Genomic DNA, 23,999 nt, shown 5'->3' with positions numbered 1-23,999 from the left:
AGATTATATCCCCGCAGCCTTCGCAAGAAATCAAGAACGACGAATGGCAAATACCGGAGAACATCATGTTAGCCGATCCATCATTCAATCGTCCTGACAAAATTGATATATTGTTGGGGGCGTAATTCTACAACCCACTGATGGCAGCAGGGAAAATCAAACTGTCAGATTCCCTACCCATTCTGCAAAATACAGTGCTGGGATGGATCATCGCGGGAAAAGTTGGTGGCAACTACATCTCAAATGCAATATGTGGAATCAGTACCAACGATGACATCAACTTAGATGCAGCCATTGCTCGATTATGGGAACTTGAGGATGTTGCAACTGTAAGAAAACAGCAGAAAAACAGTGCGAAGCGCATTTCGCACAACATACACTCATCAATGAAAATGGGAGGAATCCTATGGGATGGCGTATAACCGATTCCTGGCCTTAGAACGTCGACTGGCAAAATCGCTCCAGACAAAGAATCAATATGTATAGCTGTTATTCATGAGCACACTACCGCTGAACAATGGCGGCATATAAGCTCAAAAGACAACCCAGCTAACATTCTATCACGAGGACTGCCGCCGGGGAGACTAGAAACCTGCAATATGTGGTTTTATGGGCCAACAATCTTGCTTGGTATAGAAGACACTTGGCCTTCAAAGTATTCCAAGGCATTATCAGTAATCGACGAAGGTATCAACATGGAACGGAAAAGGGTAATATCAGTCGCTGTTGCAACCACTGGACATGAAGGAAGCGTACTTTATAGCATTCGACACAATGGATCTTTCAAAACATTAAAAAGAGTGACAGGCTACATGCTGAGATTTATCAACCAGGCCAGAAACCAATCGCGGCAGTCAGATATTCCCTTGACCGTACACGAACTGGAAAAAGCGCTTGTGGTAATCGTTCGTACAATGCAGCAATTGGACTTTGAGGAAGAGCTTCAGCACCTTAAAAAATACTACGAAGTTCGCAAAAACAGTTCTTTCCGCAGCCTGTCACCGTTTCTGGACTATAATGGCATCATCCGAGTTGTAGGGCGTCTACAAGCATCAGAACTTGCATACGATGCCAAACACCCTATGCTAATTCCCCATAACAATTCACTCGCGAAATTATTAGTACAAATGATCCATAAAGAAAACCGTCATTGTGGACCTCAAACGCTCTTAGCTTACACAAGGCAAAGATTTTGGCCTATTAAGGGAAAATTGCTGACACGATCAATTGTGCTCAACTGTGTAAGATGCACCAAAGCTAAGCCAAAACTAATGAGTCAAATTATGGGGAACTTGCCTACAACAAGAGTAACTGTAGTGACTTTCGTCAAAAGTAGGTAAACGTGGAAACAATAACCAAACGATAAGCCAAACAGACATATGACCGTTCTGGGGTCATAAACCCTTTAACGTTCATTCTTTTATTGCATTTCATTGCAGCGTATGCGATGACATATGATCACAAGACAAACCCAAGTGGAAGGTCCAAAAGCAATTGAAACCAAAATAGTTTGACACATTTACCAAATGTGTTAGTCATCGATTGGATATTTTTTTCAACGCTATATAAGTAGAAGTAAGTTCATAAGTAGTTCAGTTACTGAAAATCATTCAATAAACACTGTTGATTTTAAAACCTAATAAAACATAAACACTTTTCATTTTAATAAATCTAACTTGCTCTTTGGCACTCACCCATAGTGACAAGACAAGATTAGATTGGATAGGCGGCTTTCTTGAGAGCTCTGTCACAGCACAATCTATATAAGGCTAAGCACTTGATGGCAAAGTAAGGCCATCTATTTCATGGCGATCCTGCCCATACGTATCAGGAAAATAGGTGACACTTCAGCACCAACTCCACAACCCAGGCCGATAACCGTAGAGGAGTATAAGAGACGCCATATCATGAACTATGATTAGTCTATGACTATCTTGAAAAAATATATACATAATGTCTTGGTGGAAGAAAGCATTTAGTGCAATACTAATAGCCGTGTCTGGTTACGAGGTTGGAAAAGACAGACAAGGTGAAAAAATAGAAAAGTTAGCCGAAAAATTAACCAGCATAATGAACCAATTTTAAACCACAACGAATCAGGAATGAATATTACACACATTATTATTATTATTGTCATGTTGATAACAATCACAGTTCTGTACTCATTAATAAAAAGTTATTTTAAATACAAACACAATCAAATAACGGCTACAACGCCAAGGATTTAAAAAATAGTAAACTTTATGTCGATTTTGCAAAACCCATAAATGACAAGTCCTGTCACGTGGAGGGACATAACAGATAAACTCAGAAGCATTAAGGCAGAATTTGATAGATCGTACCAATGCCTGAATAGGACACCAGTACCCTCCAACCACACTCAAATAAAACATTAAAGAACACTGGTTTATCAGCATAATACGATCACAGGCCTCAGCAAGACAGTCTACCCATTCCTAAGCACCAATCACCAGGAAGAATTCATAAAATTTTTTTCCTCAATCAAAACAAAACTGGAAGCAATTTTCAAATATTTAGAATATAGGGACAAAGTACCGGAAGAGATAAACAAATTCCTAATAATCAAGTTCCAAGATACAGGGGGAGAAACATCAGACGAAGAGGTAGGAAAAACTAACACAATGACCACTATGACTCCTGTAGAATTTATAAATTTGGCTACAAAGCTGTTGCCAGAGTTTGATGGCAAAGCTGAAAATTTGACCAAATTCATTAATGCACTCGACATACTAGATTCGATCAAAGGAGATAACGGAAGCATTGCAATTTCATTAATCAAAACCAAACTCAACCAAACAGCGAGTAGGTTATTGACGAATGAAGCAACAATCGGGGCAATAAAAAGCACACTGACCGCTAACGTGAAACACGAGTCCTCACAAAGTATTGCAGTGAAATTGTTGGGCATAAAACAACACAACAAGTCTGACGGCGATTTCGCCAAAGAAATTGAATCCCTTGCACAACAGCTAGAGCTTGCTTACATCTCCGATGGAATGTCGTCAGCGTTGGCAAGAAACTATTCAGCACATTCGGCAGCAAAAGCGATAAGAACCAATGCAAGGTCTGATGAAGTAAAAATGTTAATGAGGGCAGGGCAGTTCTCAACAGTTAGTGACGCAGTCACCAAATTCATTGAGTTAGGGGCCGAAAGCTCAGGCACCCTTCAGGTAAACTATATAAATAATTCATACAGAGGGAACAATTCTAACAGGAGAAGTAATTCATTTAGAGGAAATAATTCTTACAGAGGTAATATAAACTATAGAAACCATTACTGAAATAATCGGGGTAGAAACCACAGTAACCATAATAACAGCAACGGCAACCCAAACAGAAACAACGATAACAATAATAGCTATAGGGGCCGTAATAACCATAACAGGAATGTACGCTACACGGAAGCATCGGAAAACACAGAGCACCCCCAGAGTGCCCAACTGGGGAGTGCGCAAAATTAAACACTGCGAACTTATTAAACATCAATTTGTCATTTAGTAACTTCGTCACCGTAAATTCCTCGCTAAATGACTACGAGTCCACCTTTTTAATAGACACAGGCTCGGAATTTAGTATATACAAAACATCGGCAAATGATCAAATTCAAATAAATACAAATCATATCTACAATTTAAAAGGCATAGGAAATGGTTCCATAAAAACCTTAGGTGCCACTACAGCTACACTTTATATAAATAACTCAGAAATCATTCACAACTTCCAAATAGTAGACGAAAATTTTCCAATCCCTTACGATGGTATTATAGGGTTAGACTTCATAAAACAATTCAATTGTCTATTAGATTACATGTATAATGGTCCAAGTCTATTGATATTACGACCTAACTCTCTGAAAAGTCACTTGGAGCTCGAAATTTTAGAATCACCCACAAAGGGAATACTTAGTTTACCGGCAAGAGCGGAAGTTATAAGGAAGATCCACATAGTTGCAACCGCAGAAAATATGCTAATCCCAAACCAAGAGTTAGAAGAAGGCATAATAATAGCAAATACAATAGTTAACACGAGGAATCCATATGTCAGAATATTAAATACAACAGATAATAATGTTTTTCTTAAACAAAATAAGATCAGAACAGAATCCTTGGATGACTACAAGGTGGTTAACATCAGCAAAACAAACGATACTGAAGAGAGAGAGAACACTATATTAAATAAACTAACCCAAAACTGTCCTTTATACCACCGCGATAAATTACTAAAATTATGCTCAGACTATACAGATGTATTCGCTTTAGAGACTGATCCCTGCACTGTCAACAATTTTTATAAACAAAAATTGCGTTTAAAAGACGAAACACCGGTCTACATTAAAAACTATAGATTGCCTCATAATCATAAACCCGAAATCAGAAAACATATAGACAAATTAATTAAAGATGACATAGTTGAACCTTCGGTATCAGAATATAATAGCCCAATTCTTCTTGTACCTAAAAAATCCTTACCAAATTCCTCAGAGAAAAAATGGAGATTAGTAATAGACTATAGACAGGTCAACAAAAAATTAGCGTCAGACAAATACCCACTACCTAGAATCGATGATATTCTCGATCAATTGGGTCGTGCCAAATATTTTTCCTGTCTGGATTTAATCTCTGGCTTTCATCAAATAGAATTAGAGGAGAATTCAAGAAACATAACGTCTTTCTCATCCGATCAAGGATCATTTAGATTCAAGCGATTACCATTTGGATTAAAAATTGCACCCAACTCATTCCAACGAATGATGAATATTGCATTTTCCGGCCTTAAGCCGAATAAAACCTTCATTTATATGGATGACTTAATAGTTGTAGGCTGCTCGGAAAATCACATGCTCAAGAATTTAAAATCAGTTTTTGATGTTTGTAGAGCCACAAATCTTAAACTTCACCCAGATAAATGCAAATTCTTTGACTCCCAAGTAACATTTCTGGGACACAAATGCACAGATCAAGGAATCTTGCCAGACGAATCAAAATTCGACAAAATTCTTACCTACCCAAAACCAACAAATGCTGATGAATGCAAAAGATTTGTAGCATTCATTAATTACTATAGAAGATTCATACCGAATTTTTCTATTCATGCAACACATATTACCAAATTAACGAGAAAGAAAACTCCATTTATCTGGACAACCGATTGTGATAATGCATTTGAATACCTCAAAAATTCTTTATACTTCACATATCCCGATTTTGAAAAACCTTTCTGTATAACCACCGATGCAAGCAAAATAGCTTGTGGTGCCGTATTGAGTCAGGATTATAATGGTACACAATTACCTATTGCCTTCGCGTCAAAAACATTCACTAAAGGGGAAGCCAACAAGTCAGTTATAGAGCAAGAACTTACGGCAATCCATTGGGCCATGTAAGGACAATTGCGGCGCGGATGCTCTATCTCGCATTGATTTTGGGCAAATTAAGCGACTCAAAGAAGAAAACTCTGCCATAATACAAGTAATCACAAGGTCCAAATCCAAGGATACACCCCCAAACACCAAAACCACGGAAAAAGAAAAAGACAACATACAACACGTATACAATACTATTACAAATCATGAAGTGAAAAAATTACCTCGCCTAACACTTAGGTGCACAACTAATGGAAAATTAAAAGAATCCTCGAAATTATTATTACTCCATGGAAAGAAAGAAATATTTAAATAAGATGCTAAAGATATTATTGCTTATGAGAAAATTGCGCTAGAGCAATTCTTTCTCAAACTTGAAAAAGCAGTTGGTAATAATAACTTTACGGGCATAAAGATAGCTATCAATGACAATTTGTTTAAACATATAGATGTAGAGGAATTCAAAAAGTGTAGGCATCAAAACTTTAAAGAAGGTAATAATTGGAATAACACCACAAATAACCAAAATAACTTCACAAACGCAAAAAGTAGAAATTCTGAAAAAATATCATGATGACCCTGTATTTGGAGGCCACCCAGGTGTCACACGATTGTTATCAAAAATTAGACGACAGTATACATGGAAAAACATGGCTTCCGACGTGAAGTCTTATGTTAAAAATTGTGAAAGCTGTAATAAAAACAAATCTGGTAAAAATAAAATAGAACCTTTAGTCATAACAGACACACCAGCAACCGCTTTTGACATCGTTCAAATCGATACTGTAGGCCCTCTTCCCAGATCATTCAACGGGAACGAATACGCCCTTACAATAATTTGCGATTTATCAAAGTTTCTCATAACTGTAGCAATACCTAGCAAAGCAGCTAATATAGTACAGCAAGATCATTCATTAACTCAGGCGTGGACTTCTGCGGGCCATTTTGGGTTCACTTCAAGATAAGGGGAAAGAAACCACAAAAGGCCTATGTAGCGGTATTTTGCTGTTTTGCCACAAAGGCAGAGCATTTGGAATTAGTCAGCGACTTAACGACGGATGCATTTATTGGTGCCTTAAAATGATTTATAAGCCGAAGAGGACATTGTCAAAATTTATATTGTGACAACGCAACCAATTTTGTAGGCGCGAAAAACCAGCTTTCTGAACTTACTGACGTTGTTTATGGAAATTCATCGCGAGAATCAATAGTAAAGCAGTGCAGCGGAAAGGGAATAACATTTCATTTTATACCTCCTAGGACTCCACATTTTGGCGGTTTATGGGAAGCAGCGGTAAAATCAGCTAAGCATCTACTAATAAGAAGCACCTCGACAGCGTCCTTAACGTAGGAAGAATTGGACAAGGTAATCATCGAGGTGGAAGGAATCCTAAATTCCAGACCAATCAGCCCAATGTCCGACAATCCTAACGATCTAGAAGCTTTAACTCCAGGCCACTTCCTCATAGGAGAACCCGTTAATGCCCAAGTTGATCCAACGTGTAGGCCACAGCAAACAAATTTATTAACAAGATGGAAACTTGTTTCTCACCTCAAACGCAAGTTTTGGAATCGGTGGTCCCCCGAATATTTATCGGACCTTCAGCTGCGAAATAAGTGGAAGACACAACACAACAACATCAACGTAGGTGACATGGTGATCATCAAAGAAGACAACACACCGGTACTGCAGTGGCCATTAGGAAGAATCATCAATGTATATGAAGGAAACGACGGTGTAGTGAGAGTGGCTGATGTAAAAACTGCTAGTGGCACTTGCAAGAGGCCTATTCATCGGCTTGCACCCTTGCCCAAGGAAACAAATGATGCCACAGAACGACAATCAACCAACAAACTGCTTGAGGAAGACAAAATTCCATCAAGGAGGAATAATCCTTGCTTACACCAAGGACTTGCTACACTTCTGATTACCCTACTCATCTTACCATTGGCTTTAGGAGCTGAACTTCAAAATAAGCGATTTGGATCAAGGCTTGGCATTCATTTTGAAGGAATAGGCTCAACAGCCATATCAACCACCGATTGGAACCTAATAATCTACTATAACATGGAAGGATTTTTGATAGAACTAGCAGCGCTGTCAAATGGCACAAGGCCACACAAAAAAGCTCATGTCTTTCTCTGGTAGCACATCTTGAACAGACTGAAGAAGAGTTGCAGTATACTACGCAATAGTAAAATGTAATCGGCGTAAACGAGGTGCCATTGATGCAGTTGGAAATATCGCTCATTCTTTGTTTGGAGTACTGGAAGCAGAATATGCAGAACAAATGCCCTAAACAATCACAAAAGTTAAGGAAAATGAACTACATCTGCTGCACCTGATCAGAAATCAAACATCCATTGTGGACTCAACCATCAACATTTCGAAGCAGGATCAAAAAGCGGTCAAGAGGAAGTTCGACATCTTTGATCAACAAGTGAGTCAAATATTCCAGAGGATCAGCATCGACACGTATGAGATATACCAAGAAAAATTTGTTCGAATCTTTTCCTCGTTATCCATCCAACTCACACTTATGGCAGCCAATTTGCAAAGAATGCAATCTGCAATATTAGCCGTTCTAATAGATACTCATCACGGAAAAATAAGTCCTCTTCTGCTGACGCCCAGCCAATTCCAAGACGAAGTAAACAAAATTAAACTTCACTTATCAGCACCATTGGAACTGCCTGTAAACCAAGAAGATTTACTCCAGCAATACCAACTCATGACGGTTAAGGGAGGACTTACAGAAAAGCATGTTGTTTGGCAGGCATGACTACTCTCTGCTATGGCGCAGGGAACAGGAGTGAATGCAAGAACCCAGCCCAGCCGACATGACTAGCCACAGAGCGCCCCTTTGTATCATGCCGCCTGCATTCACTGCTGCTCCCAATGTATGCGTACCATAACAGATGGCGCCCAACGGGGTAGCCTGAGGTCTGGTCAGGTTGACTGGTCCTGACTGGCACATGAGGCTTCACCATCCCGCAAGTCCCAGGGGGGCATGTGTTTGCTCTCCCTTGCTGCGTTGCGGCGGGATGAGTGGAGCTGAGTGTGCTGGTTCGGATCGGTCCTCTTGGTAAGCAACCGAAGGCTCTCCGAGACTTCACGTCACGTCCTCCGGAGTTTTGCATTCACCCGGTGANCTCCCTTGCTGCGTTGCGGCGGGATGAGTGGAGCTGAGTGTGCTGGTTCGGATCGGTCCTCTTGGTAAGCAACCGAAGGCTCTCCGAGACTTCACGTCACGTCCTCCGGAGTTTTGCATTCACCCGGTGAGGCAGTGCTAAACGCACTTAGTTTTTTTTGTAGTTTGACTTTTTTTCCTCCGCTTTTGTCAGTGGTCCGATATGTCGGCATGGGAATTGGGAAAAAATTTGTCCGCTAAGGGGGTTTAGTTTAAAGTTAAAATTTCTGTAGTAGTTTTTTTGCGAATATTTTTTGTTGTTTTTTTTGAAAAAAAAAGAAAAAAAAATTTATAAACATAAATTTTCCTTTTTGACCCCAGTTCACTCCATAGGTCTGCGCTGGTACTCCAGAGCGTCTACGTATCGCGATGGAGTGGCCTGGGACTCCAACCACGACTGACTATCGGTTGGGTGTGCTGGACCAAAAAGCGATTTTTTTGTGTGTTTGTTCTTGTACCTTAATTTTCGTAGACTTGTGCCTTCCCTTGTTAGGGGGGGTCAGCATTACCATTGACTTTGATATAAAATTATACCCAGCTGAATTTATAAATACACGTATATTTAATTAACCACCATATATGCCTATTTACTAACTACTTACGTATATTTGGATTGATTTTTTTACCTTTTGCGTATATTCTCATTCAGTACGCGGACTGAAAACATTTTGATAATTCGGATTTTTTTTGTCGCGATCAGGCACGGCAGTATCGCGCCACTTAGCCAAATCTTGTGATTTTTTTTTGTTACTTGAATATTTCTTCTCGGACGTTCTTTCGGCTTAAGCTAACAAAGCAAGCCTTACTTACAAACTCTCTCAGATTTTCCATTTTGATTTGAGCTCTGGGGGAGCCAAGCCTTCAGCACCTATTGTAGACTTTAAATTTGGACTTGCCTTGACCTTAAGCGTCACGTTTCTTGTTATTCCTAATTGCATTTTTCTCACCACTGAACACTCGGTAGATGGAACAGCAGCTTAGGCAAACACGCAGTGCTTCAGTTAGAGGTAGCGGCGCAAAGTCAAGAGGGGCCGGGAGGAATACTAGTCCCGCTATGCCAGCAAATAATCCTCCGGTGATGCACTCACCTATTGCTGACCATATGGGAGGAGGTCCGCCTCCAATTCCGATGGCCAATCCCGCTCCGGGACTTAAGGTTGATAGCCGTCAAAGTTCAAATTTACTTGACACCTCACCACCTGGGACTTCGGTCCAGAATATATCCGCTACTGCTATGACTATGCTTTGTAGAAGACAGGAAAATGATAGGTCCTTGCCAGGGAATACCGGTTTTGGTGAAGGTATTGCAGAAGATAGTAGTAGGCGTTCTAATGGCGGAGCGCCTGCAGGAGATTCGTGGGTAGGAGTACTTCATCAGCTCTTACGTACTTCGCAAGAAGAAATGACAGCTGAAATGAGAACAATGCGGGAAAATATGAACGCATTAAGTGCAGTGGTAATTGCATCTCAAACTGTACCCAGTAGCCCTAGGGACTTTGCTTCTATCGGACGCAATCCGACACAAGCCACTTTGAATAACCGACCAAATTTCACCACTAATATTGTCATTAAGCCACAGGATTGGAAGGTATCCTATGACGGCACCGGGAGTGTTTCCGATTTTCTCTTTAAACTAAATACGTTCTGTGAGCGCACGCAATGTACAAACGAACAGTTGATGCCAAGTTTCCACCTATTTTTGTCAGGGCGAGCTGAGAAAAGGTATTGGTTGTTCACTAAGCAGAATCCAGATGCGACTTATCACTTCTTGTGCTATTCTATCAGGCGGGAATTCGGCACCTTAAAGAGTGACCATGAGATCATGATGCGAGATCTCAATGCGTCGTCAGAAGGCTAATGAATCGTATGATACATTTCATACAGATATATTAGCCTTGAGCGCTAGACTAAGACATGACCTACGTGACGTTGCTAGGAAAGGTGAACAGATCTTGAAGGAAACCAGAAGCCTAGTACCGAACTATTCAGGATGGCATGTCAATGAAACAATGGCTATCACACCGGATGAGTGGCAACCGAGAAGGCAATCGGGGATTCTCGTTCGGCACCCTAGCCCCCGAAGCAGGGAGTACAGGAGGCTGCGGCTCCTAAACCACAAGACAGTTCCATAGTGGGTTTATTGGATTCCGGAGCAAACGTTTCCATTCTTGGAAACGGGTGAAGAATTCCTAAAAGAAAACAATTTAAAATATCATCCTTTGCGCGCTTTTGTCTACACAGCTGGTGGAAATCAGCAGAAAATACTCGGCTCGATACCTTTACCGGTCACTTTTAAAAACATTACAAGGACTATTCGCTTTTATCTTGTACCGTCATTAATCCAAGAGGCATACCTGGGAGTTGATTTCTGGAAGGCATTTGCGTTAGCTCCCGATATATTTCCAACCGTTTCCTGTTTAGATTTTCCAAATGAAGATGAGCCAAATTTCCTCCAGCTCACACCAGATCAAAAGATAGCATTGCAAGAAGTTGTTCAGGAGTTTCCATCGTTCGAAAAGCTAGGACTAGGTCAAACCAGTTTAGTGACGCACCATATAGACACGGGTGATGCGGTGCCAATTAAAAGCAAGCACTTTCCTCTTTCACCACCCAGGCAGGCAGAAGCCTATAGCGAAATTGAAAGGCTACTCAAAATGGGAGTGATTGAGGAATCGAATTCACCATGGTGTAGTCCAGTGGTACACTGTGCATAGATTCCAGGAAGGTGAACGCGGTCACCAAGAAGGACTCGTATCCATTGCCCCATATTAATGGGTTATTGAGCAGGTTAAAGGATACATACTTTATAAACGGTATTGATTCGAAGGATGCTTTCTTCCAAATCAAATTAACGGAATCGTCTAAGGAAAAGACTGCATTTGCGGTTCCAGGGAAGCCATTGTACCACTTTAAAGTAATGCCCTTTGGCCTGTGCAACGGACCACAAACAATGAGTCGGCTGATGGATAAGGCTATCCCTTCACGATTGCGGGAGAACGTCTTTGTCTACCTGGATGACCTGATGGTGTGCAGCCCAAATTTCGGTATCTCGGGTACTTGATAGGGAATGGTTGTTTGAAAGTAGACCCCGGTAAAATAGAAGCCATAAAGGATTTTCCGATTCCAAAATCTCCTCGTGAGGTTCGCAGGTTTATAGGAATGGCAAATTGGTACAGGTCGTTTATTACCAACTTTGCAGATTTGGCGGGTCCAATGACAGATTGCCTTCGAAAGTCACCTGGTCCATTTAAGCTAACTCCTGAGGCAGTTGAAGCATTTGGAAAGCTTAAGGTTGCACTCTGTTCAGCACCTGTCCTGGCACAACCAGATTTTTCTAAAGAATTCGTGATACAATGTGATGCATCCAAAATAGGAGTAGAAGGCGTGTTATTCCAGCTCGATGAGGAAGGAGCAGAGCATCCCATAGCCTTTGTATCGAAGAAACTTAATAATGCTCAGCGAAATTATACATAGAAGGATTGCCTTTTCGAATAATTACTTGAGTGGCAGGTTGGCAAGATGGTCGCTTCTATTGCAAAGATACAACTTTAGGATGGAGCATCGCAAAGGATCATTGAATGTTGTGCCGGAGACCCTTTCGCGTTTTGACGTGGACGAACTTTTTTCTACCCCACCTCCAGAAATTGACTTGGCATCACCGGAATTTGACGGCGTAGAGTACTCGGAGCTTCGAGAAACAATTAAAAACAATCACGAAGGGCTACCCGATTTACGCATAGTCGAAAACAGAGTTTACAATAGAGTGATGTTTCGAAGAGGTGTGGAAGAGGAGGAGGATTCGCTCTGGCGTTTGTGGTTACCGGAAGGGCTGACGGAGCTCGCAATCAAATGCTCACACGATTCCAATGCTAGCTATCATGGAGGTTGTCAGAAAACTTTAGAGCGCGTTCGGCAGAAATACTTTTGGCCGCAAATGGCAAAGTAGATACGCCTCTATGTAAATTATTACGAAACCTCCAAAACTGTGAAAGCCACAAACCAAGTGTCCTGACCACCTATGGGCAATGCCTTCGTATCCGAGAGGCCATTCCAGCGTCTTTATTGCGATTTCTTAGGACCCTATCCAGGTTCAAAGCGAAGAAACCAGTTTTTGTTTATAGTGCTAGACCATTTTTCCAAATACGTATTTTTGAAGGCGATGCAAAACGCGACGTCGGCAAATGTATTCAGCTTCTTTAGTACAGAGATTTGTCCAGCTTTCGGGGTCCCTCAATTCGTCCATAGTGATAACGGGAAGCAATTCATTTCGAAGGAGATGCAGCAGTTTTTTGAAAACTATGGGGTTGTTCACATTAAGACGGGGTTATACTCACCGCAGGCTAACGCCTCTGAACGCGTGAACAGAGAGATTGTTTCGAAAGTAACATATACCCGAAATTCTGTCAGTTTTAAGAAGCGATTACCATACGGCGATTCAGAGCTCGCCATACTTCGCGTTATTTGGACAAAATATGATACAACATGCATCAGCCTATAGCATACTGGAGAAACTGGGTAGCCTGAGACATGACGAAGTCCCGATTACAAGCAGAGCTGACAAGTTAGCAAAATTCGCGAACACATACGAAAGAACCTTGAGATAGCGCAAGACAGAGCAGCGAACACTAGGGCGGGTCGAAAATCTAATTTTTCTCAAATCCCTTGGTAATAGTGAAAATATATTGTATCATGAAAAAAAATATTAGTCTTTCATTTTAATTGTAAGAGCCCGCGCATCGATCACCAAGTGACCCATAGCACAATAGTCGAATAAGACCAATTCTTGTTGAAAATTCTGGGTTCAGCAAAAAGTTTTGGTGCATATTATTAGATAGTGAATCCGTTAACGCAAAATATAAAGTCAAATATCATTTCTCGCAGCCCTTTAGCTTATCGTTAACCTCAAAGTTATCTTTTTTCAATAAAATGTTAATTGTTCTCTTGATAATTGCACTGGCCTATAGTCAAAATATGTAAAGAACAGCATTAATATTGCTGGCGTGCATTTAGGTCGCTGGTTCTAAATATTCTAATGTTTTTTTAATATTAGCTATAGTTTGCGAATTTTTGCAAATTTAGGAACAATTTCGGTAGCTCTAATAGAAAAGCCATTATTTTCCATCATTGTAGAAAAATTTTATTTATGCAAATGGGTATGGAAACACTGAACAGGCATAACTTCTAGAAACACTAATTAGTTTACTTATGTTTATGCATACTATATAAAAATTGCAAATATAGGAAAATGACCAAAAATTTTGTTCAATATTGTTTTTTTATTTAAAAATAATTGGTTTATAATCTGAACGATTTTCATCATATTACTTCATAAATCAGTAACAGTAAGTCTCGCCTTCAATTTGGTAATTATTATGTACCGATCGATTAACATTTACCAAAGTTGTATCGAAAGACTTAAGTGGATCTCCAGTTTTTTTCTGAATAAATTTCTCTTCAATTGTATAAATAACTTTTAAATGAAAGAACCGGATTGCAGAACAGAATGCCAGGGAGTGACTTTTTTCGTTCAAGCTGAATGCGAAGCAATATCGTCCAATTGGAGAGTCCTCAAAAGGATTTCCCAGGATATGTTAAAGAGTATTGCATTTACTTACAGTCACTTTTTCACATAATGGAATTAACTAAAATATTTATGTATATCTAAACACCTATCGCACGTCACCTACTCTCATATAACGGCAAATTTAGAAACCACGCAAAATATGCTTCTTCGGTGACTAATGATTCCGCACCAATTTTCAAGACTGCATAAATGGACTTAAAATGGGCGTTTATCACCCTAATTATACTATGTTAATGTTTGTACTTATGTGCTTGAAACTACTATTAAGTTGTCAAACGATTCCTAATCTTTGACAATACATATTTGCCTTCATTCGCCACGATCTTGAAAACTGACCAAATCGGCGTGACCAAGCCCAAGGTCCTTTTAATATTACATATAAAAACATCCGAAAACATTAAATCGTTTGAAATAAATCTCGTCTCACTTTTTTGTATTTTTCACTTGGTTTCTGAAGTAATGAAGAATTGAAAATTCATAAGTGAAAATTATAGTTGTTGTAAGCTTTAGCTTAATGTCGTAAAAACTTGTAGACTTATTGAAAAATGATAAATGAACGTGAGATACAAAATTTAACAACCTTTAATTTGATATATCGCATTCCATAGATATTATTACAAGCCAAAGTTTCATTTTCAAAATCCATACACTTTGATTCAATTGCGCGGGCTAAAGATATGTTTTAAATTAATCTTTCGCGGCCAATAACAATTGGCTTAGACCTAAGACATCATAATATTACTATTACAATACGGTCAAATGCCTTTATTTTTCCCTCATACAAAATCGACCCAGCCTAGCGAACACGTACAACAAACGTACCCGGGTTGTGAATTAAAGGCATAAATGCTAAATTCTTGCCTAAATATATCAAGTGTCGTGTTCTGCGAAAGGTAGGCAATGCTTTGTACGATTTAGAGGACTTGAATGGCAAACCGATCGGGAAGTTCCATGCATACGACATCCGGCTGTGACACTGTCATCTGTCACGAAGAGCGATCCGAAGTAAAGTGTTTTTTTTTTTTTAAATTTAATAATCACGTTTTTTCTCAAACTAAACTTAGCAATAGGGTAAAACCTTGACCGCCCGCAGACTGCCCGGGGTCCAACTTTGCATGGCTTTTCCTCGAAGCTGAGTCATGTTGGGCTGTAACTCGTTTCTGTAACTCTTCCCTACTGATCATTTCTCTGCTGGTAGAGANCAAAAATTTTGTTCAATATTGTTTTTTTATTTAAAAATAATTGGTTTATAATCTGAACGATTTTCATCATATTACTTCATAAATCAGTAACAGTAAGTCTCGCCTTCAATTTGGTAATTATTATGTACCGATCGATTAACATTTACCAAAGTTGTATCGAAAGACTTAAGTGGATCTCCAGTTTTTTTCTGAATAAATTTCTCTTCAATTGTATAAATAACTTTTAAATGAAAGAACCGGATTGCAGAACAGAATGCCAGGGAGTGACTTTTTTCGTTCAAGCTGAATGCGAAGCAATATCGTCCAATTGGAGAGTCCTCAAAAGGATTTCCCAGGATATGTTAAAGAGTATTGCATTTACTTACAGTCACTTTTTCACATAATGGAATTAACTAAAATATTTATGTATATCTAAACACCTATCGCACGTCACCTACTCTCATATAACGGCAAATTTAGAAACCACGCAAAATATGCTTCTTCGGTGACTAATGATTCCGCACCAATTTTCAAGACTGCATAAATGGACTTAAAATGGGCGTTTATCACCCTAATTATACTATGTTAATGTTTGTACTTATGTGCTTGAAACTACTATTAAGTTGTCAAACGATTCCTAATCTTTGACAATACATATTTGCCTTCATTCGCCACGATCTTGAAAACTGACCAAATCGGCGTGACCAAGCCCAAGGTCCTTTTAATATTACATATAAAAACATCCGAAAACATTAAATCGTTTGAAATAAATCTCGTCTCACTTTTTTGTATTTTTCACTTGGTTTCTGAAGTAATGAAGAATTGAAAATTCATAAGTGAAAATTATAGTTGTTGTAAGCTTTAGCTTAATGTCGTAAAAACTTGTAGACTTATTGAAAAATGATAAATGAACGTGAGATACAAAATTTAACAACCTTTAATTTGATATATCGCATTCCATAGATATTATTACAAGCCAAAGTTTCATTTTCAAAATCCATACACTTTGATTCAATTGCGCGGGCTAAAGATATGTTTTAAATTAATCTTTCGCGGCCAATAACAATTGGCTTAGACCTAAGACATCATAATATTACTATTACAATACGGTCAAATGCCTTTATTTTTCCCTCATACAAAATCGACCCAGCCTAGCGAACACGTACAACAAACGTACCCGGGTTGTGAATTAAAGGCATAAATGCTAAATTCTTGCCTAAATATATCAAGTGTCGTGTTCTGCGAAAGGTAGGCAATGCTTTGTACGATTTAGAGGACTTGAATGGCAAACCGATCGGGAAGTTCCATGCATACGACATCCGGCTGTGACACTGTCATCTGTCACGAAGAGCGATCCGAAGTAAAGTGTTTTTTTTTTTTTAAATTTAAAAATAATTTTTTTTCTCAAACTAAACTTAGCAATAGGGTAAAACCTTGACCGCCCGCAGACTGCCCGGGGTCCAACTTTGCATGGCTTTTCCTCGAAGCTGAGTCATGTTGGGCTGTAACTCGTTTCTGTAACTCTTCCCTACTGATCATTTCTCTGCTGGTAGAGAATATACGTCATTCATTACTATTCCTTAGCAGTAGAGAACAAGGCGGCAAGTTCATATATGAATTCGCCCAGGTAGAGAATCGGAACAGAAACGAGCTACTGGACTAGCGGAGAGGCCGTACTGTGAATACGGACTAAGTTCGGCAATTGGGGGGTGGCTAACTCTAGCCAACGAATGTGAATAGAGTATCTTTTTTTTCTCTTACTGTCCTTTTCACTGGGCGCTTTGGCGGTCGGGGACAAACCGCCTAGTACCCTCCCCGAGCATCTATAGTCTTAGGACGTTCACGCGCGCTCCCACCGGGAGTCGCGAACTGCCTGACAATCCCATTAGGATTGTCTTTTAGGAGTTTTGACGAGTTCTCCTTTAAGAAAATGTCTCTTGGGCCGCAAAGCCATAATGAATAGGAAACAAAATAAATATATACACGGTTTTCCCAGCCTGCCCTGTGTTCTTCTTAGCGGTGTTGAAACAGTGGGGGCAGGGTGTTAAGACCGACTAAGTTCGGCACTTTGGGGGGTAGGCTTCTCTGGCCTAATACAATAGAGGACACGCAACACCGGACTTGAATTTTTTTCCCAGAGTTACTCGGTATAATTCTGACTCAAGCATTTCGAAAAAACGCTAACGCAACCCATACTTACAGCTCAATTCTTAGCTGATATCACAATAGAGAGCCCACTCAACTGTGAGGTTTTTCTTGTGATTTCATTATTGAAAAACTCTCTCAAGAAAAAAGCTTTTAAACTTTCCCACTGTGAGGTGAATATTTGTTTGCTGATGACACGTATCAAACTCACAAAATAAAAATACAAAAAATGGAGCAAACAAACAAAAAGTAAGTAATTTTTAAATTTAAATATATATTTACGAGTTTATTTCTCTTGATCATTTCAATTTTTATGTACAGCAGATACGAAAGGACAACGCAGGAGCAGCTTCAATATTTTGTAAGTTTCTGCAAGCAGCATCCCGAACTGCAAGCAGGGAAAAATAAGCCACATTCGCCGCGCGCTGTGCAGGACTTGTGGCAGAAACTGGCGGAGCACCTGAACGCGATGGGAGGACCAACAAGGGCAGCGTCGAAGTGGAAAGAGGGAACTATAGGATACGCACGTAAATGCAAAATACGGCAGTGCAAGACAAATATATTTCATTAAAATACCAATGGACACCGCCAATTTTTTGATCGTTAATAACTGTTATTGATTGAACGCGTTGCGAAATGAAAAACATGTTGATTTGTTTAGTTTTGCGAACCAATTTGTGACATTGTTATTCAAAAAAAGAAGGTACGGTTTTAATAAAACATTTTATTTATTTCAGAGTTTATCACACTGGAAGTGCCAGATTCGCTCTCGTGCTCGCAAAGCAAAAGCCCAATTGCAAAGCACTGGGGCGGGCCTCGAACCCCCGATATAACGGAGTTTGATCATTAGGCAATTGAAACATTTGGTACAGCAGCAGTGGATGGATTGCCTGAACTGGGAAATATGGGTTTTGAGGTGATTAACATTTTCATATTTCCACGCTGTATTGATTATTAACTTTCTTGGTTTATTTAAATTAGGAAAGCTCAAGTTTGCAAGATGTGGTGGTGGTTAGTGGCGCTGAGGACAACATTGCATTTTCCTCTGATGTGATAATGACACCACTTTCCATAAACATATCAAATGAGAATTCAAATTTGTCCTCAGGATCGCAGACCCACACAACAGCGGAATGGGCTTGCAATTGCTCAGCAGGGGGCATTGACTATAGCAATTACAAAATTAACACAAACCTTAGATAGGTTTTGTGAAAATTTGAATAAAACGTAAACGTAAAAACAATTCTGTCAACTTATGTATACGTTTTAGAATTATACTTGTTTAGTTGTTAATAATTTCTCTAAAATAAAAACATCATTAATTTAAAGATGTAGAAAGAACAATTTTTTGTGTATTGGCTGTAAATTTTACATTTGCAGGTATAAATACATAAGTCGGATTTGAAATTTTTTACTCATCAAATGAGTTCTTACCTGCGAAGTTGTCTATATCCCCGAATCGTGGCAGGATCCTGGAAACTTAGCGTTTACGGATGTGAAAATCAAACGATGGTTGCACACCTGAAAAGGGAAAGAGTTTTATGTTAGTATTTAATGTACCCTAAATTCACATATACACATGAATGTATGTATTCAAATGCAATAATTACTGCTCCGACATTTATGCTGTAATATCCTTTTCTGTTCATGTACAGTGATGTAGGATTTCTGCTGTCCCTTGAAGATGTGAAATTATGCCAATGTGAGTGCAGTCAATAGCCCCAATTGTACCTTTGATTCCATATGCTTGATAAAACCTACAATATAAATAATGTCATTATTTTTACCGTTGGTATATACCGTGTACCACTAAAGTGGTAGTACAGGGAACTTTTCGCAAAGTATGCAAAGTGTTTTTTCTAATTTTTCCCCCTATTTTTATATAAAGATGTAGTTTATAATACAACAAAAAGCATAAAAATAAAATTTTAAAACTTTGTGTAAAACTCATAAAAATTCAGTAAATTTGGAACAAATTTGCAACTTTAAATTCGATTTTTTAGTATGCAGGTTTGTAGCCCATTAAATTTTAGTAATAGTAAACTGAAAGTTTCAATTTACTAAAAACCGCGTTGATTTTTGCCAATTATAAAGAAATTTTCGAACATACTTTGTATGGAAAAACTGCGTGACACCGTCAACAAGAAAAATTGCAAAAATGGACGCGATTTTTTTGCAACTTTAAACTTGCATATTGTTACACTAAAATTTGATGGGCTACAAAACTGCATACTCAAAATCCTTCTAGAAAATCTAGTTGAAAATTTGTATGCAAGTTTATTAAATGATGATCCTGAGTTTTGCACAAGGTTTAGAAGTTTTATTTTTATAGCTTTGTTGTATGATAAACTACATTTTTGTAAAAAATTTGAGAAAAAATAACATAAAAAACTTTCCAAACACTACGAAAAATTCTCTATACGAAGGCTTTAGGGATACACGGTACTTGTTCAATTAGCATTTGTCTTACCCTAATTTGTAACATGTCTTCTTCATGTCTTTTCTTCTTCATTTTGTGGAAATTTTATCTCGTCCCTTTTTGCTGCAATAATTAGTTTGGAAATGTGATGCAGGGATCGAGATATTGTCGATTGGCTCATTGATAAGGTATAATTATTTCCAACACATTTCTGATATGAACCGTGTGCAATAAATATATAGACGCGAGGAAACGAAGAGTGAACGGAACGGTGGACTTTTGAGTATCAAGCGGTTCCAATTCACGTATCAGATCCTGGCAGAGATTTTTGGGAAAAGGAAAGTTTCTTATGAAGACCGCCTCTGGAATAGCAAACGGATCGCTATCATCGCGCAACGCTCTCAAAATTCTTCTACGTTCCAGATTTAACTCTCGTTTTGCTAAAATAGCAGCGCACACATGCAGCATTTTCAGATAGAAATGTTTAAAAAGAGAAAAAATCAAATCCAAAAAATTTCGTTTCGTTTATATTAACATTTTAATTTGTGACCTGATGGTTTGATGCTCACAATTTTTCTCTCAAATGTGATGGTTTGAGCTTATGAGCTTTTGTAAGAATACGAAGATACGCCAATTGTGATAAGACTCTCAATTGTGACTGAGGTGAATTTTGTGATCTCGTTAAAATAAGGCTGTAAGTCTAATTGTACTAATTTTAAATAAAGAATAAAGAATGAAAGAATGAATATTGTACATTTTCTTTGACCACTCGGGAAAAATATTTAAAATTTTGTCTAATTTTAGCAAATTCAAATGATGAAATGCTGCTTATATATCCATGTTATGTATTTTCTTAGTGATTTTACTTAATTTCCCCGTATTTTTTATACAGTAAATTACCACCACTTCCGTGTCACTGAAATTTTATAAAATGGTATACTTTTAAAATACATTATAGAAATATTTTTAAACGTTTTCGATTTTGAAATTTATGGGTCGATTATCGATAGCAATCGAACTTCAGTTGCGTTGCTAGTTGCCAAAACGATATTACAGATGGCAATTGGCAAGTTTCAACTGCGAACACTGATTTCAAATTATTTCCTTTATCAACTGAAGCTTCTCTTTTAAAGCTACCGACACACCAAGTTTTCCAAAGTAAAATCATTGCTGTGGCACTTCCTTCTGCGAAAAATTGAAGAGGTGCGCAAGCTTTTATCAGCGGAGGTATTGAAGTTGAACGAAGTGGTTCATCTGTTTATTAACCAATTATCTTACAGCTTCTTTTGGAAGTCCTCAATATGCTTTGAAAATGAACACAAAACGATAATAAAAGAAAAACCTTGAAAGCATTAACTTTTGCTTACAGTGCACGCGGTAGCTCTAGAGGATTGGAATTATCCTTTAAATGTCGCCTGATTTAGTCCGCGTTCATGCACTTCTCTTCCTCTTAAACAAATAATTGTGATGGATTTAGCTTTATTGCTGTCGTTTTCTTTAAAACTCTTCATTTTAATAATTTAATTTTATTCGCACAGCTTGTTTACAGCCGCTTGCGGGTTATTGGATTGTCAAATTTCAATTATAGATAACACTACAGCAACTGGCGATAGTTGCCATTCGTAATACAATGTTTTTTCCAGTTGCGTTGGCAGCTGGCAACCGAACCGTGGTTACGTTGCTATCCATAATCGATCCATTACGTAAACTATTCGGGACAGTTCAAATCTTCATACAGTTTAATTTGTTTTCAAAAATATTAATAGCATTTTTGGTAGCATGCTTCCAATGTATCAAAAAATTAGATGTACAATATATTGTACAAATGCACGGAAAGGGTTAAAAGCCCAGCTAAGAACCATTTGGCACACGTTTTTCAAAAGTAATACAACTCAAAATTACACGTTGGTCAGAAAATGCGAAAAGAGAGCACACTCACACAAACGCATAAATTGCCCATATTTCACCACAGATACAACAATAATACTTATATAGACATATATGTCAAAATATCGCTAAATATATCACTAAAAACTTATATATTTTATCTATTAAAAAGTAAACAATTTTGGTGTGCTCAATGCAAACTTCACCTACTGATGTGCGGTATTGCCACTCTCTAGCACTCCGAATGAATACAATTACCCAACGTCTACACCTACCAATTATTTCCGTCTGCCTTTAAGAATGTGTGTGCTCCTAGGAACCCCTTGGGAAAATGGCCAAAAATCAAAATTTTTACTTGCGTCCACAGTATTTTTGTGTAGAATTCCTTTCTGCGTAGGCGGCCTTGGGTAGCAGGAGGTGAGGGAACGTTATCACTGGCATATGAGAAAACCACTATGTCCACCTCAACAACGACCGTATAAAATTTAGTTTTCTTTGGTTAAAATGTCATTTTGCTTAGCAATTGCAACATCGCACAAGCTATTTGTCGGAGTAATATGCCCTGGTATGTATTCATCAATGGTTGAAAGCACACGCGTTTCTACCTGTAGTTTTCAGCTGTAAATAGAATTTTTTTCAATTATTTCTATAACAGCATCTTTTTTATTTATTTGTTTATAGCAACTGTTTAATGTATTTTTGTTATCGTAAGTATTATTTATAAAGACAAATCAAAACCATAAAATATGTGACCAGATTTAAATAATAAAATGATCACGTTTATGAAATATTTATATATGTATATTAGCGTGTGCCGAAAATCCGCTTTTTTAGAATTTTAATTGGTAATAGCAAAAATATGATTCATTATGCTTTAAAAAAAATCTGTGTGAAATTTCGAATTTTTTGCTCAAAAAATAAAAATTAATAAATAATACTTTTTAACTAAAATAGTTAATACTTTTTTACTAAAACTGCAAATATCTTCGAAAGTATTAGTCCTACATAATTTGGTATATGGACCTTTTTTGTAAAGAACCGAAGTTAGCTAAAAAAAAAATTTTTTTAGTACTTGAACTTTGGTGGACATGGGCGAGCCTAGGATATTGACCAAAATTTTTCACATTTCACACAGATTTATTTTAGAACATAATGAACCATATTTTTGCTATTACCAATCAAAATTCAAAAAAAGCGGATTTTCGGCCCACGCTAATGTATATGCATGTGTACAAAAATATGAACCTAAATAAGTGTGTCTGTATAGGCCGTTTACAATTTAAAGCAGACACTCGTTTTTATGCATAATAAATTGCTGTATTCGTATTACAAATATCAAATGTAGGTTTTCATTTTCGGCGTACTCTTGTCCCAAATTACTTCTGCGAAAGCATATCTTATGTCTATTTTTCCTCTATGTTTATTTAAAACTATCTGATGAACATATATTACTTATGGGAGGGTAACTCCATAATATAGCTAAGAAAATTTATATTTATAATATTGATTTGTTGTATCCTTAGTTATTAAGAGAAACATAGCAAAAATCATACAACTTGAAATAGAAATTTCTTAAATGAGTTATTCCCCCCAGTCGTTTTTTATGCTTAGCGCAGAATGCGTCTCCGTCGTACTTTCGTCAATGCTATGCAGAGAATCACAATCATTAATAAATTCAACATGTGTGAACGGGAAGTGGCCTTTTTTGCCTTTAAGTTCTCCCTCCCACTGACCGTTTATGTTCGTTTTTGTTACTCTAATTACATCGCCAATCTCCAGTTTCAACGCTGTTTTGTCATATGCATTGGGTACACGTGCCTGTTTCACGCGTGCGTACGCTGGTAATTTGCGCTGGAAAATTAAAAAAAAAACATATAAAATTAAGTTGATATAATTATACTGTTGATAACTTACATTCAGGTCGGATTTTTTGAGCGAATTGCTCAATTGGTGACAATTCGTAGTAGAATGTTCTGTGGCATCACTTTTGCAAGTACCGCTTGTCAGCAATGGCGAACGAAGACTATTGCTAGGTCCCAAAGCATTACCGCAATCGCTTACACCGGACAAGGGTCGATCAATGCAGTTGTCATCTGAATTTCCTTCGCACTAAAGGAATATACAGTACAATTCAAAATTTGATTAAAAAGTATAAAAAATTAAGCCACACATCGGAAGTGAAAATTCTCTCGATTTATTTCTTAGTCGC

At 38.1% G+C, this 23,999-nt stretch overlaps 1 protein-coding gene across 11 annotated transcripts in view; it reads right to left on the bottom strand.

Moving 5' to 3' along the window:
* Positions 1-23,309: 23,309 nt before the first annotated feature.
* Crk (Crk proto-oncogene, adaptor protein) overlaps positions 23,310-23,999 on the bottom strand; it is a 190,879-nt gene continuing 190,189 nt past the window's right edge. For 10 of the 11 annotated variants that reach the window (XM_017621715.1, XM_017621687.1, XM_017621723.1 and 7 more), the window contains 2 exons: positions 23,705-23,899; positions 23,310-23,641 (listed from right to left, as the gene is read on the bottom strand). In XM_017621715.1, coding sequence (XP_017477204.1) covers positions 23,372-23,641; positions 23,705-23,899 — 465 coding nt within the window. In that variant the 3' untranslated portion in view covers positions 23,310-23,371. The remainder of the gene's footprint in view (positions 23,642-23,704; positions 23,900-23,999) is intronic. The other variant, XM_017621673.1, reaches the window with a different exon arrangement.

Source organism: Rhagoletis zephyria, unplaced genomic scaffold (assembly GCF_001687245.7).
Source record: "Rhagoletis zephyria isolate East Lansing unplaced genomic scaffold, Rhagoletis_zephyria_1.1 Rzeph_scaffold_00042, whole genome shotgun sequence".
NCBI lineage: Eukaryota > Metazoa > Arthropoda > Insecta > Diptera > Tephritidae > Rhagoletis > Rhagoletis zephyria.
Note: the sequence above shows the minus strand (reverse complement) of the source record. Positions and strands in the feature narration are given on the sequence as shown.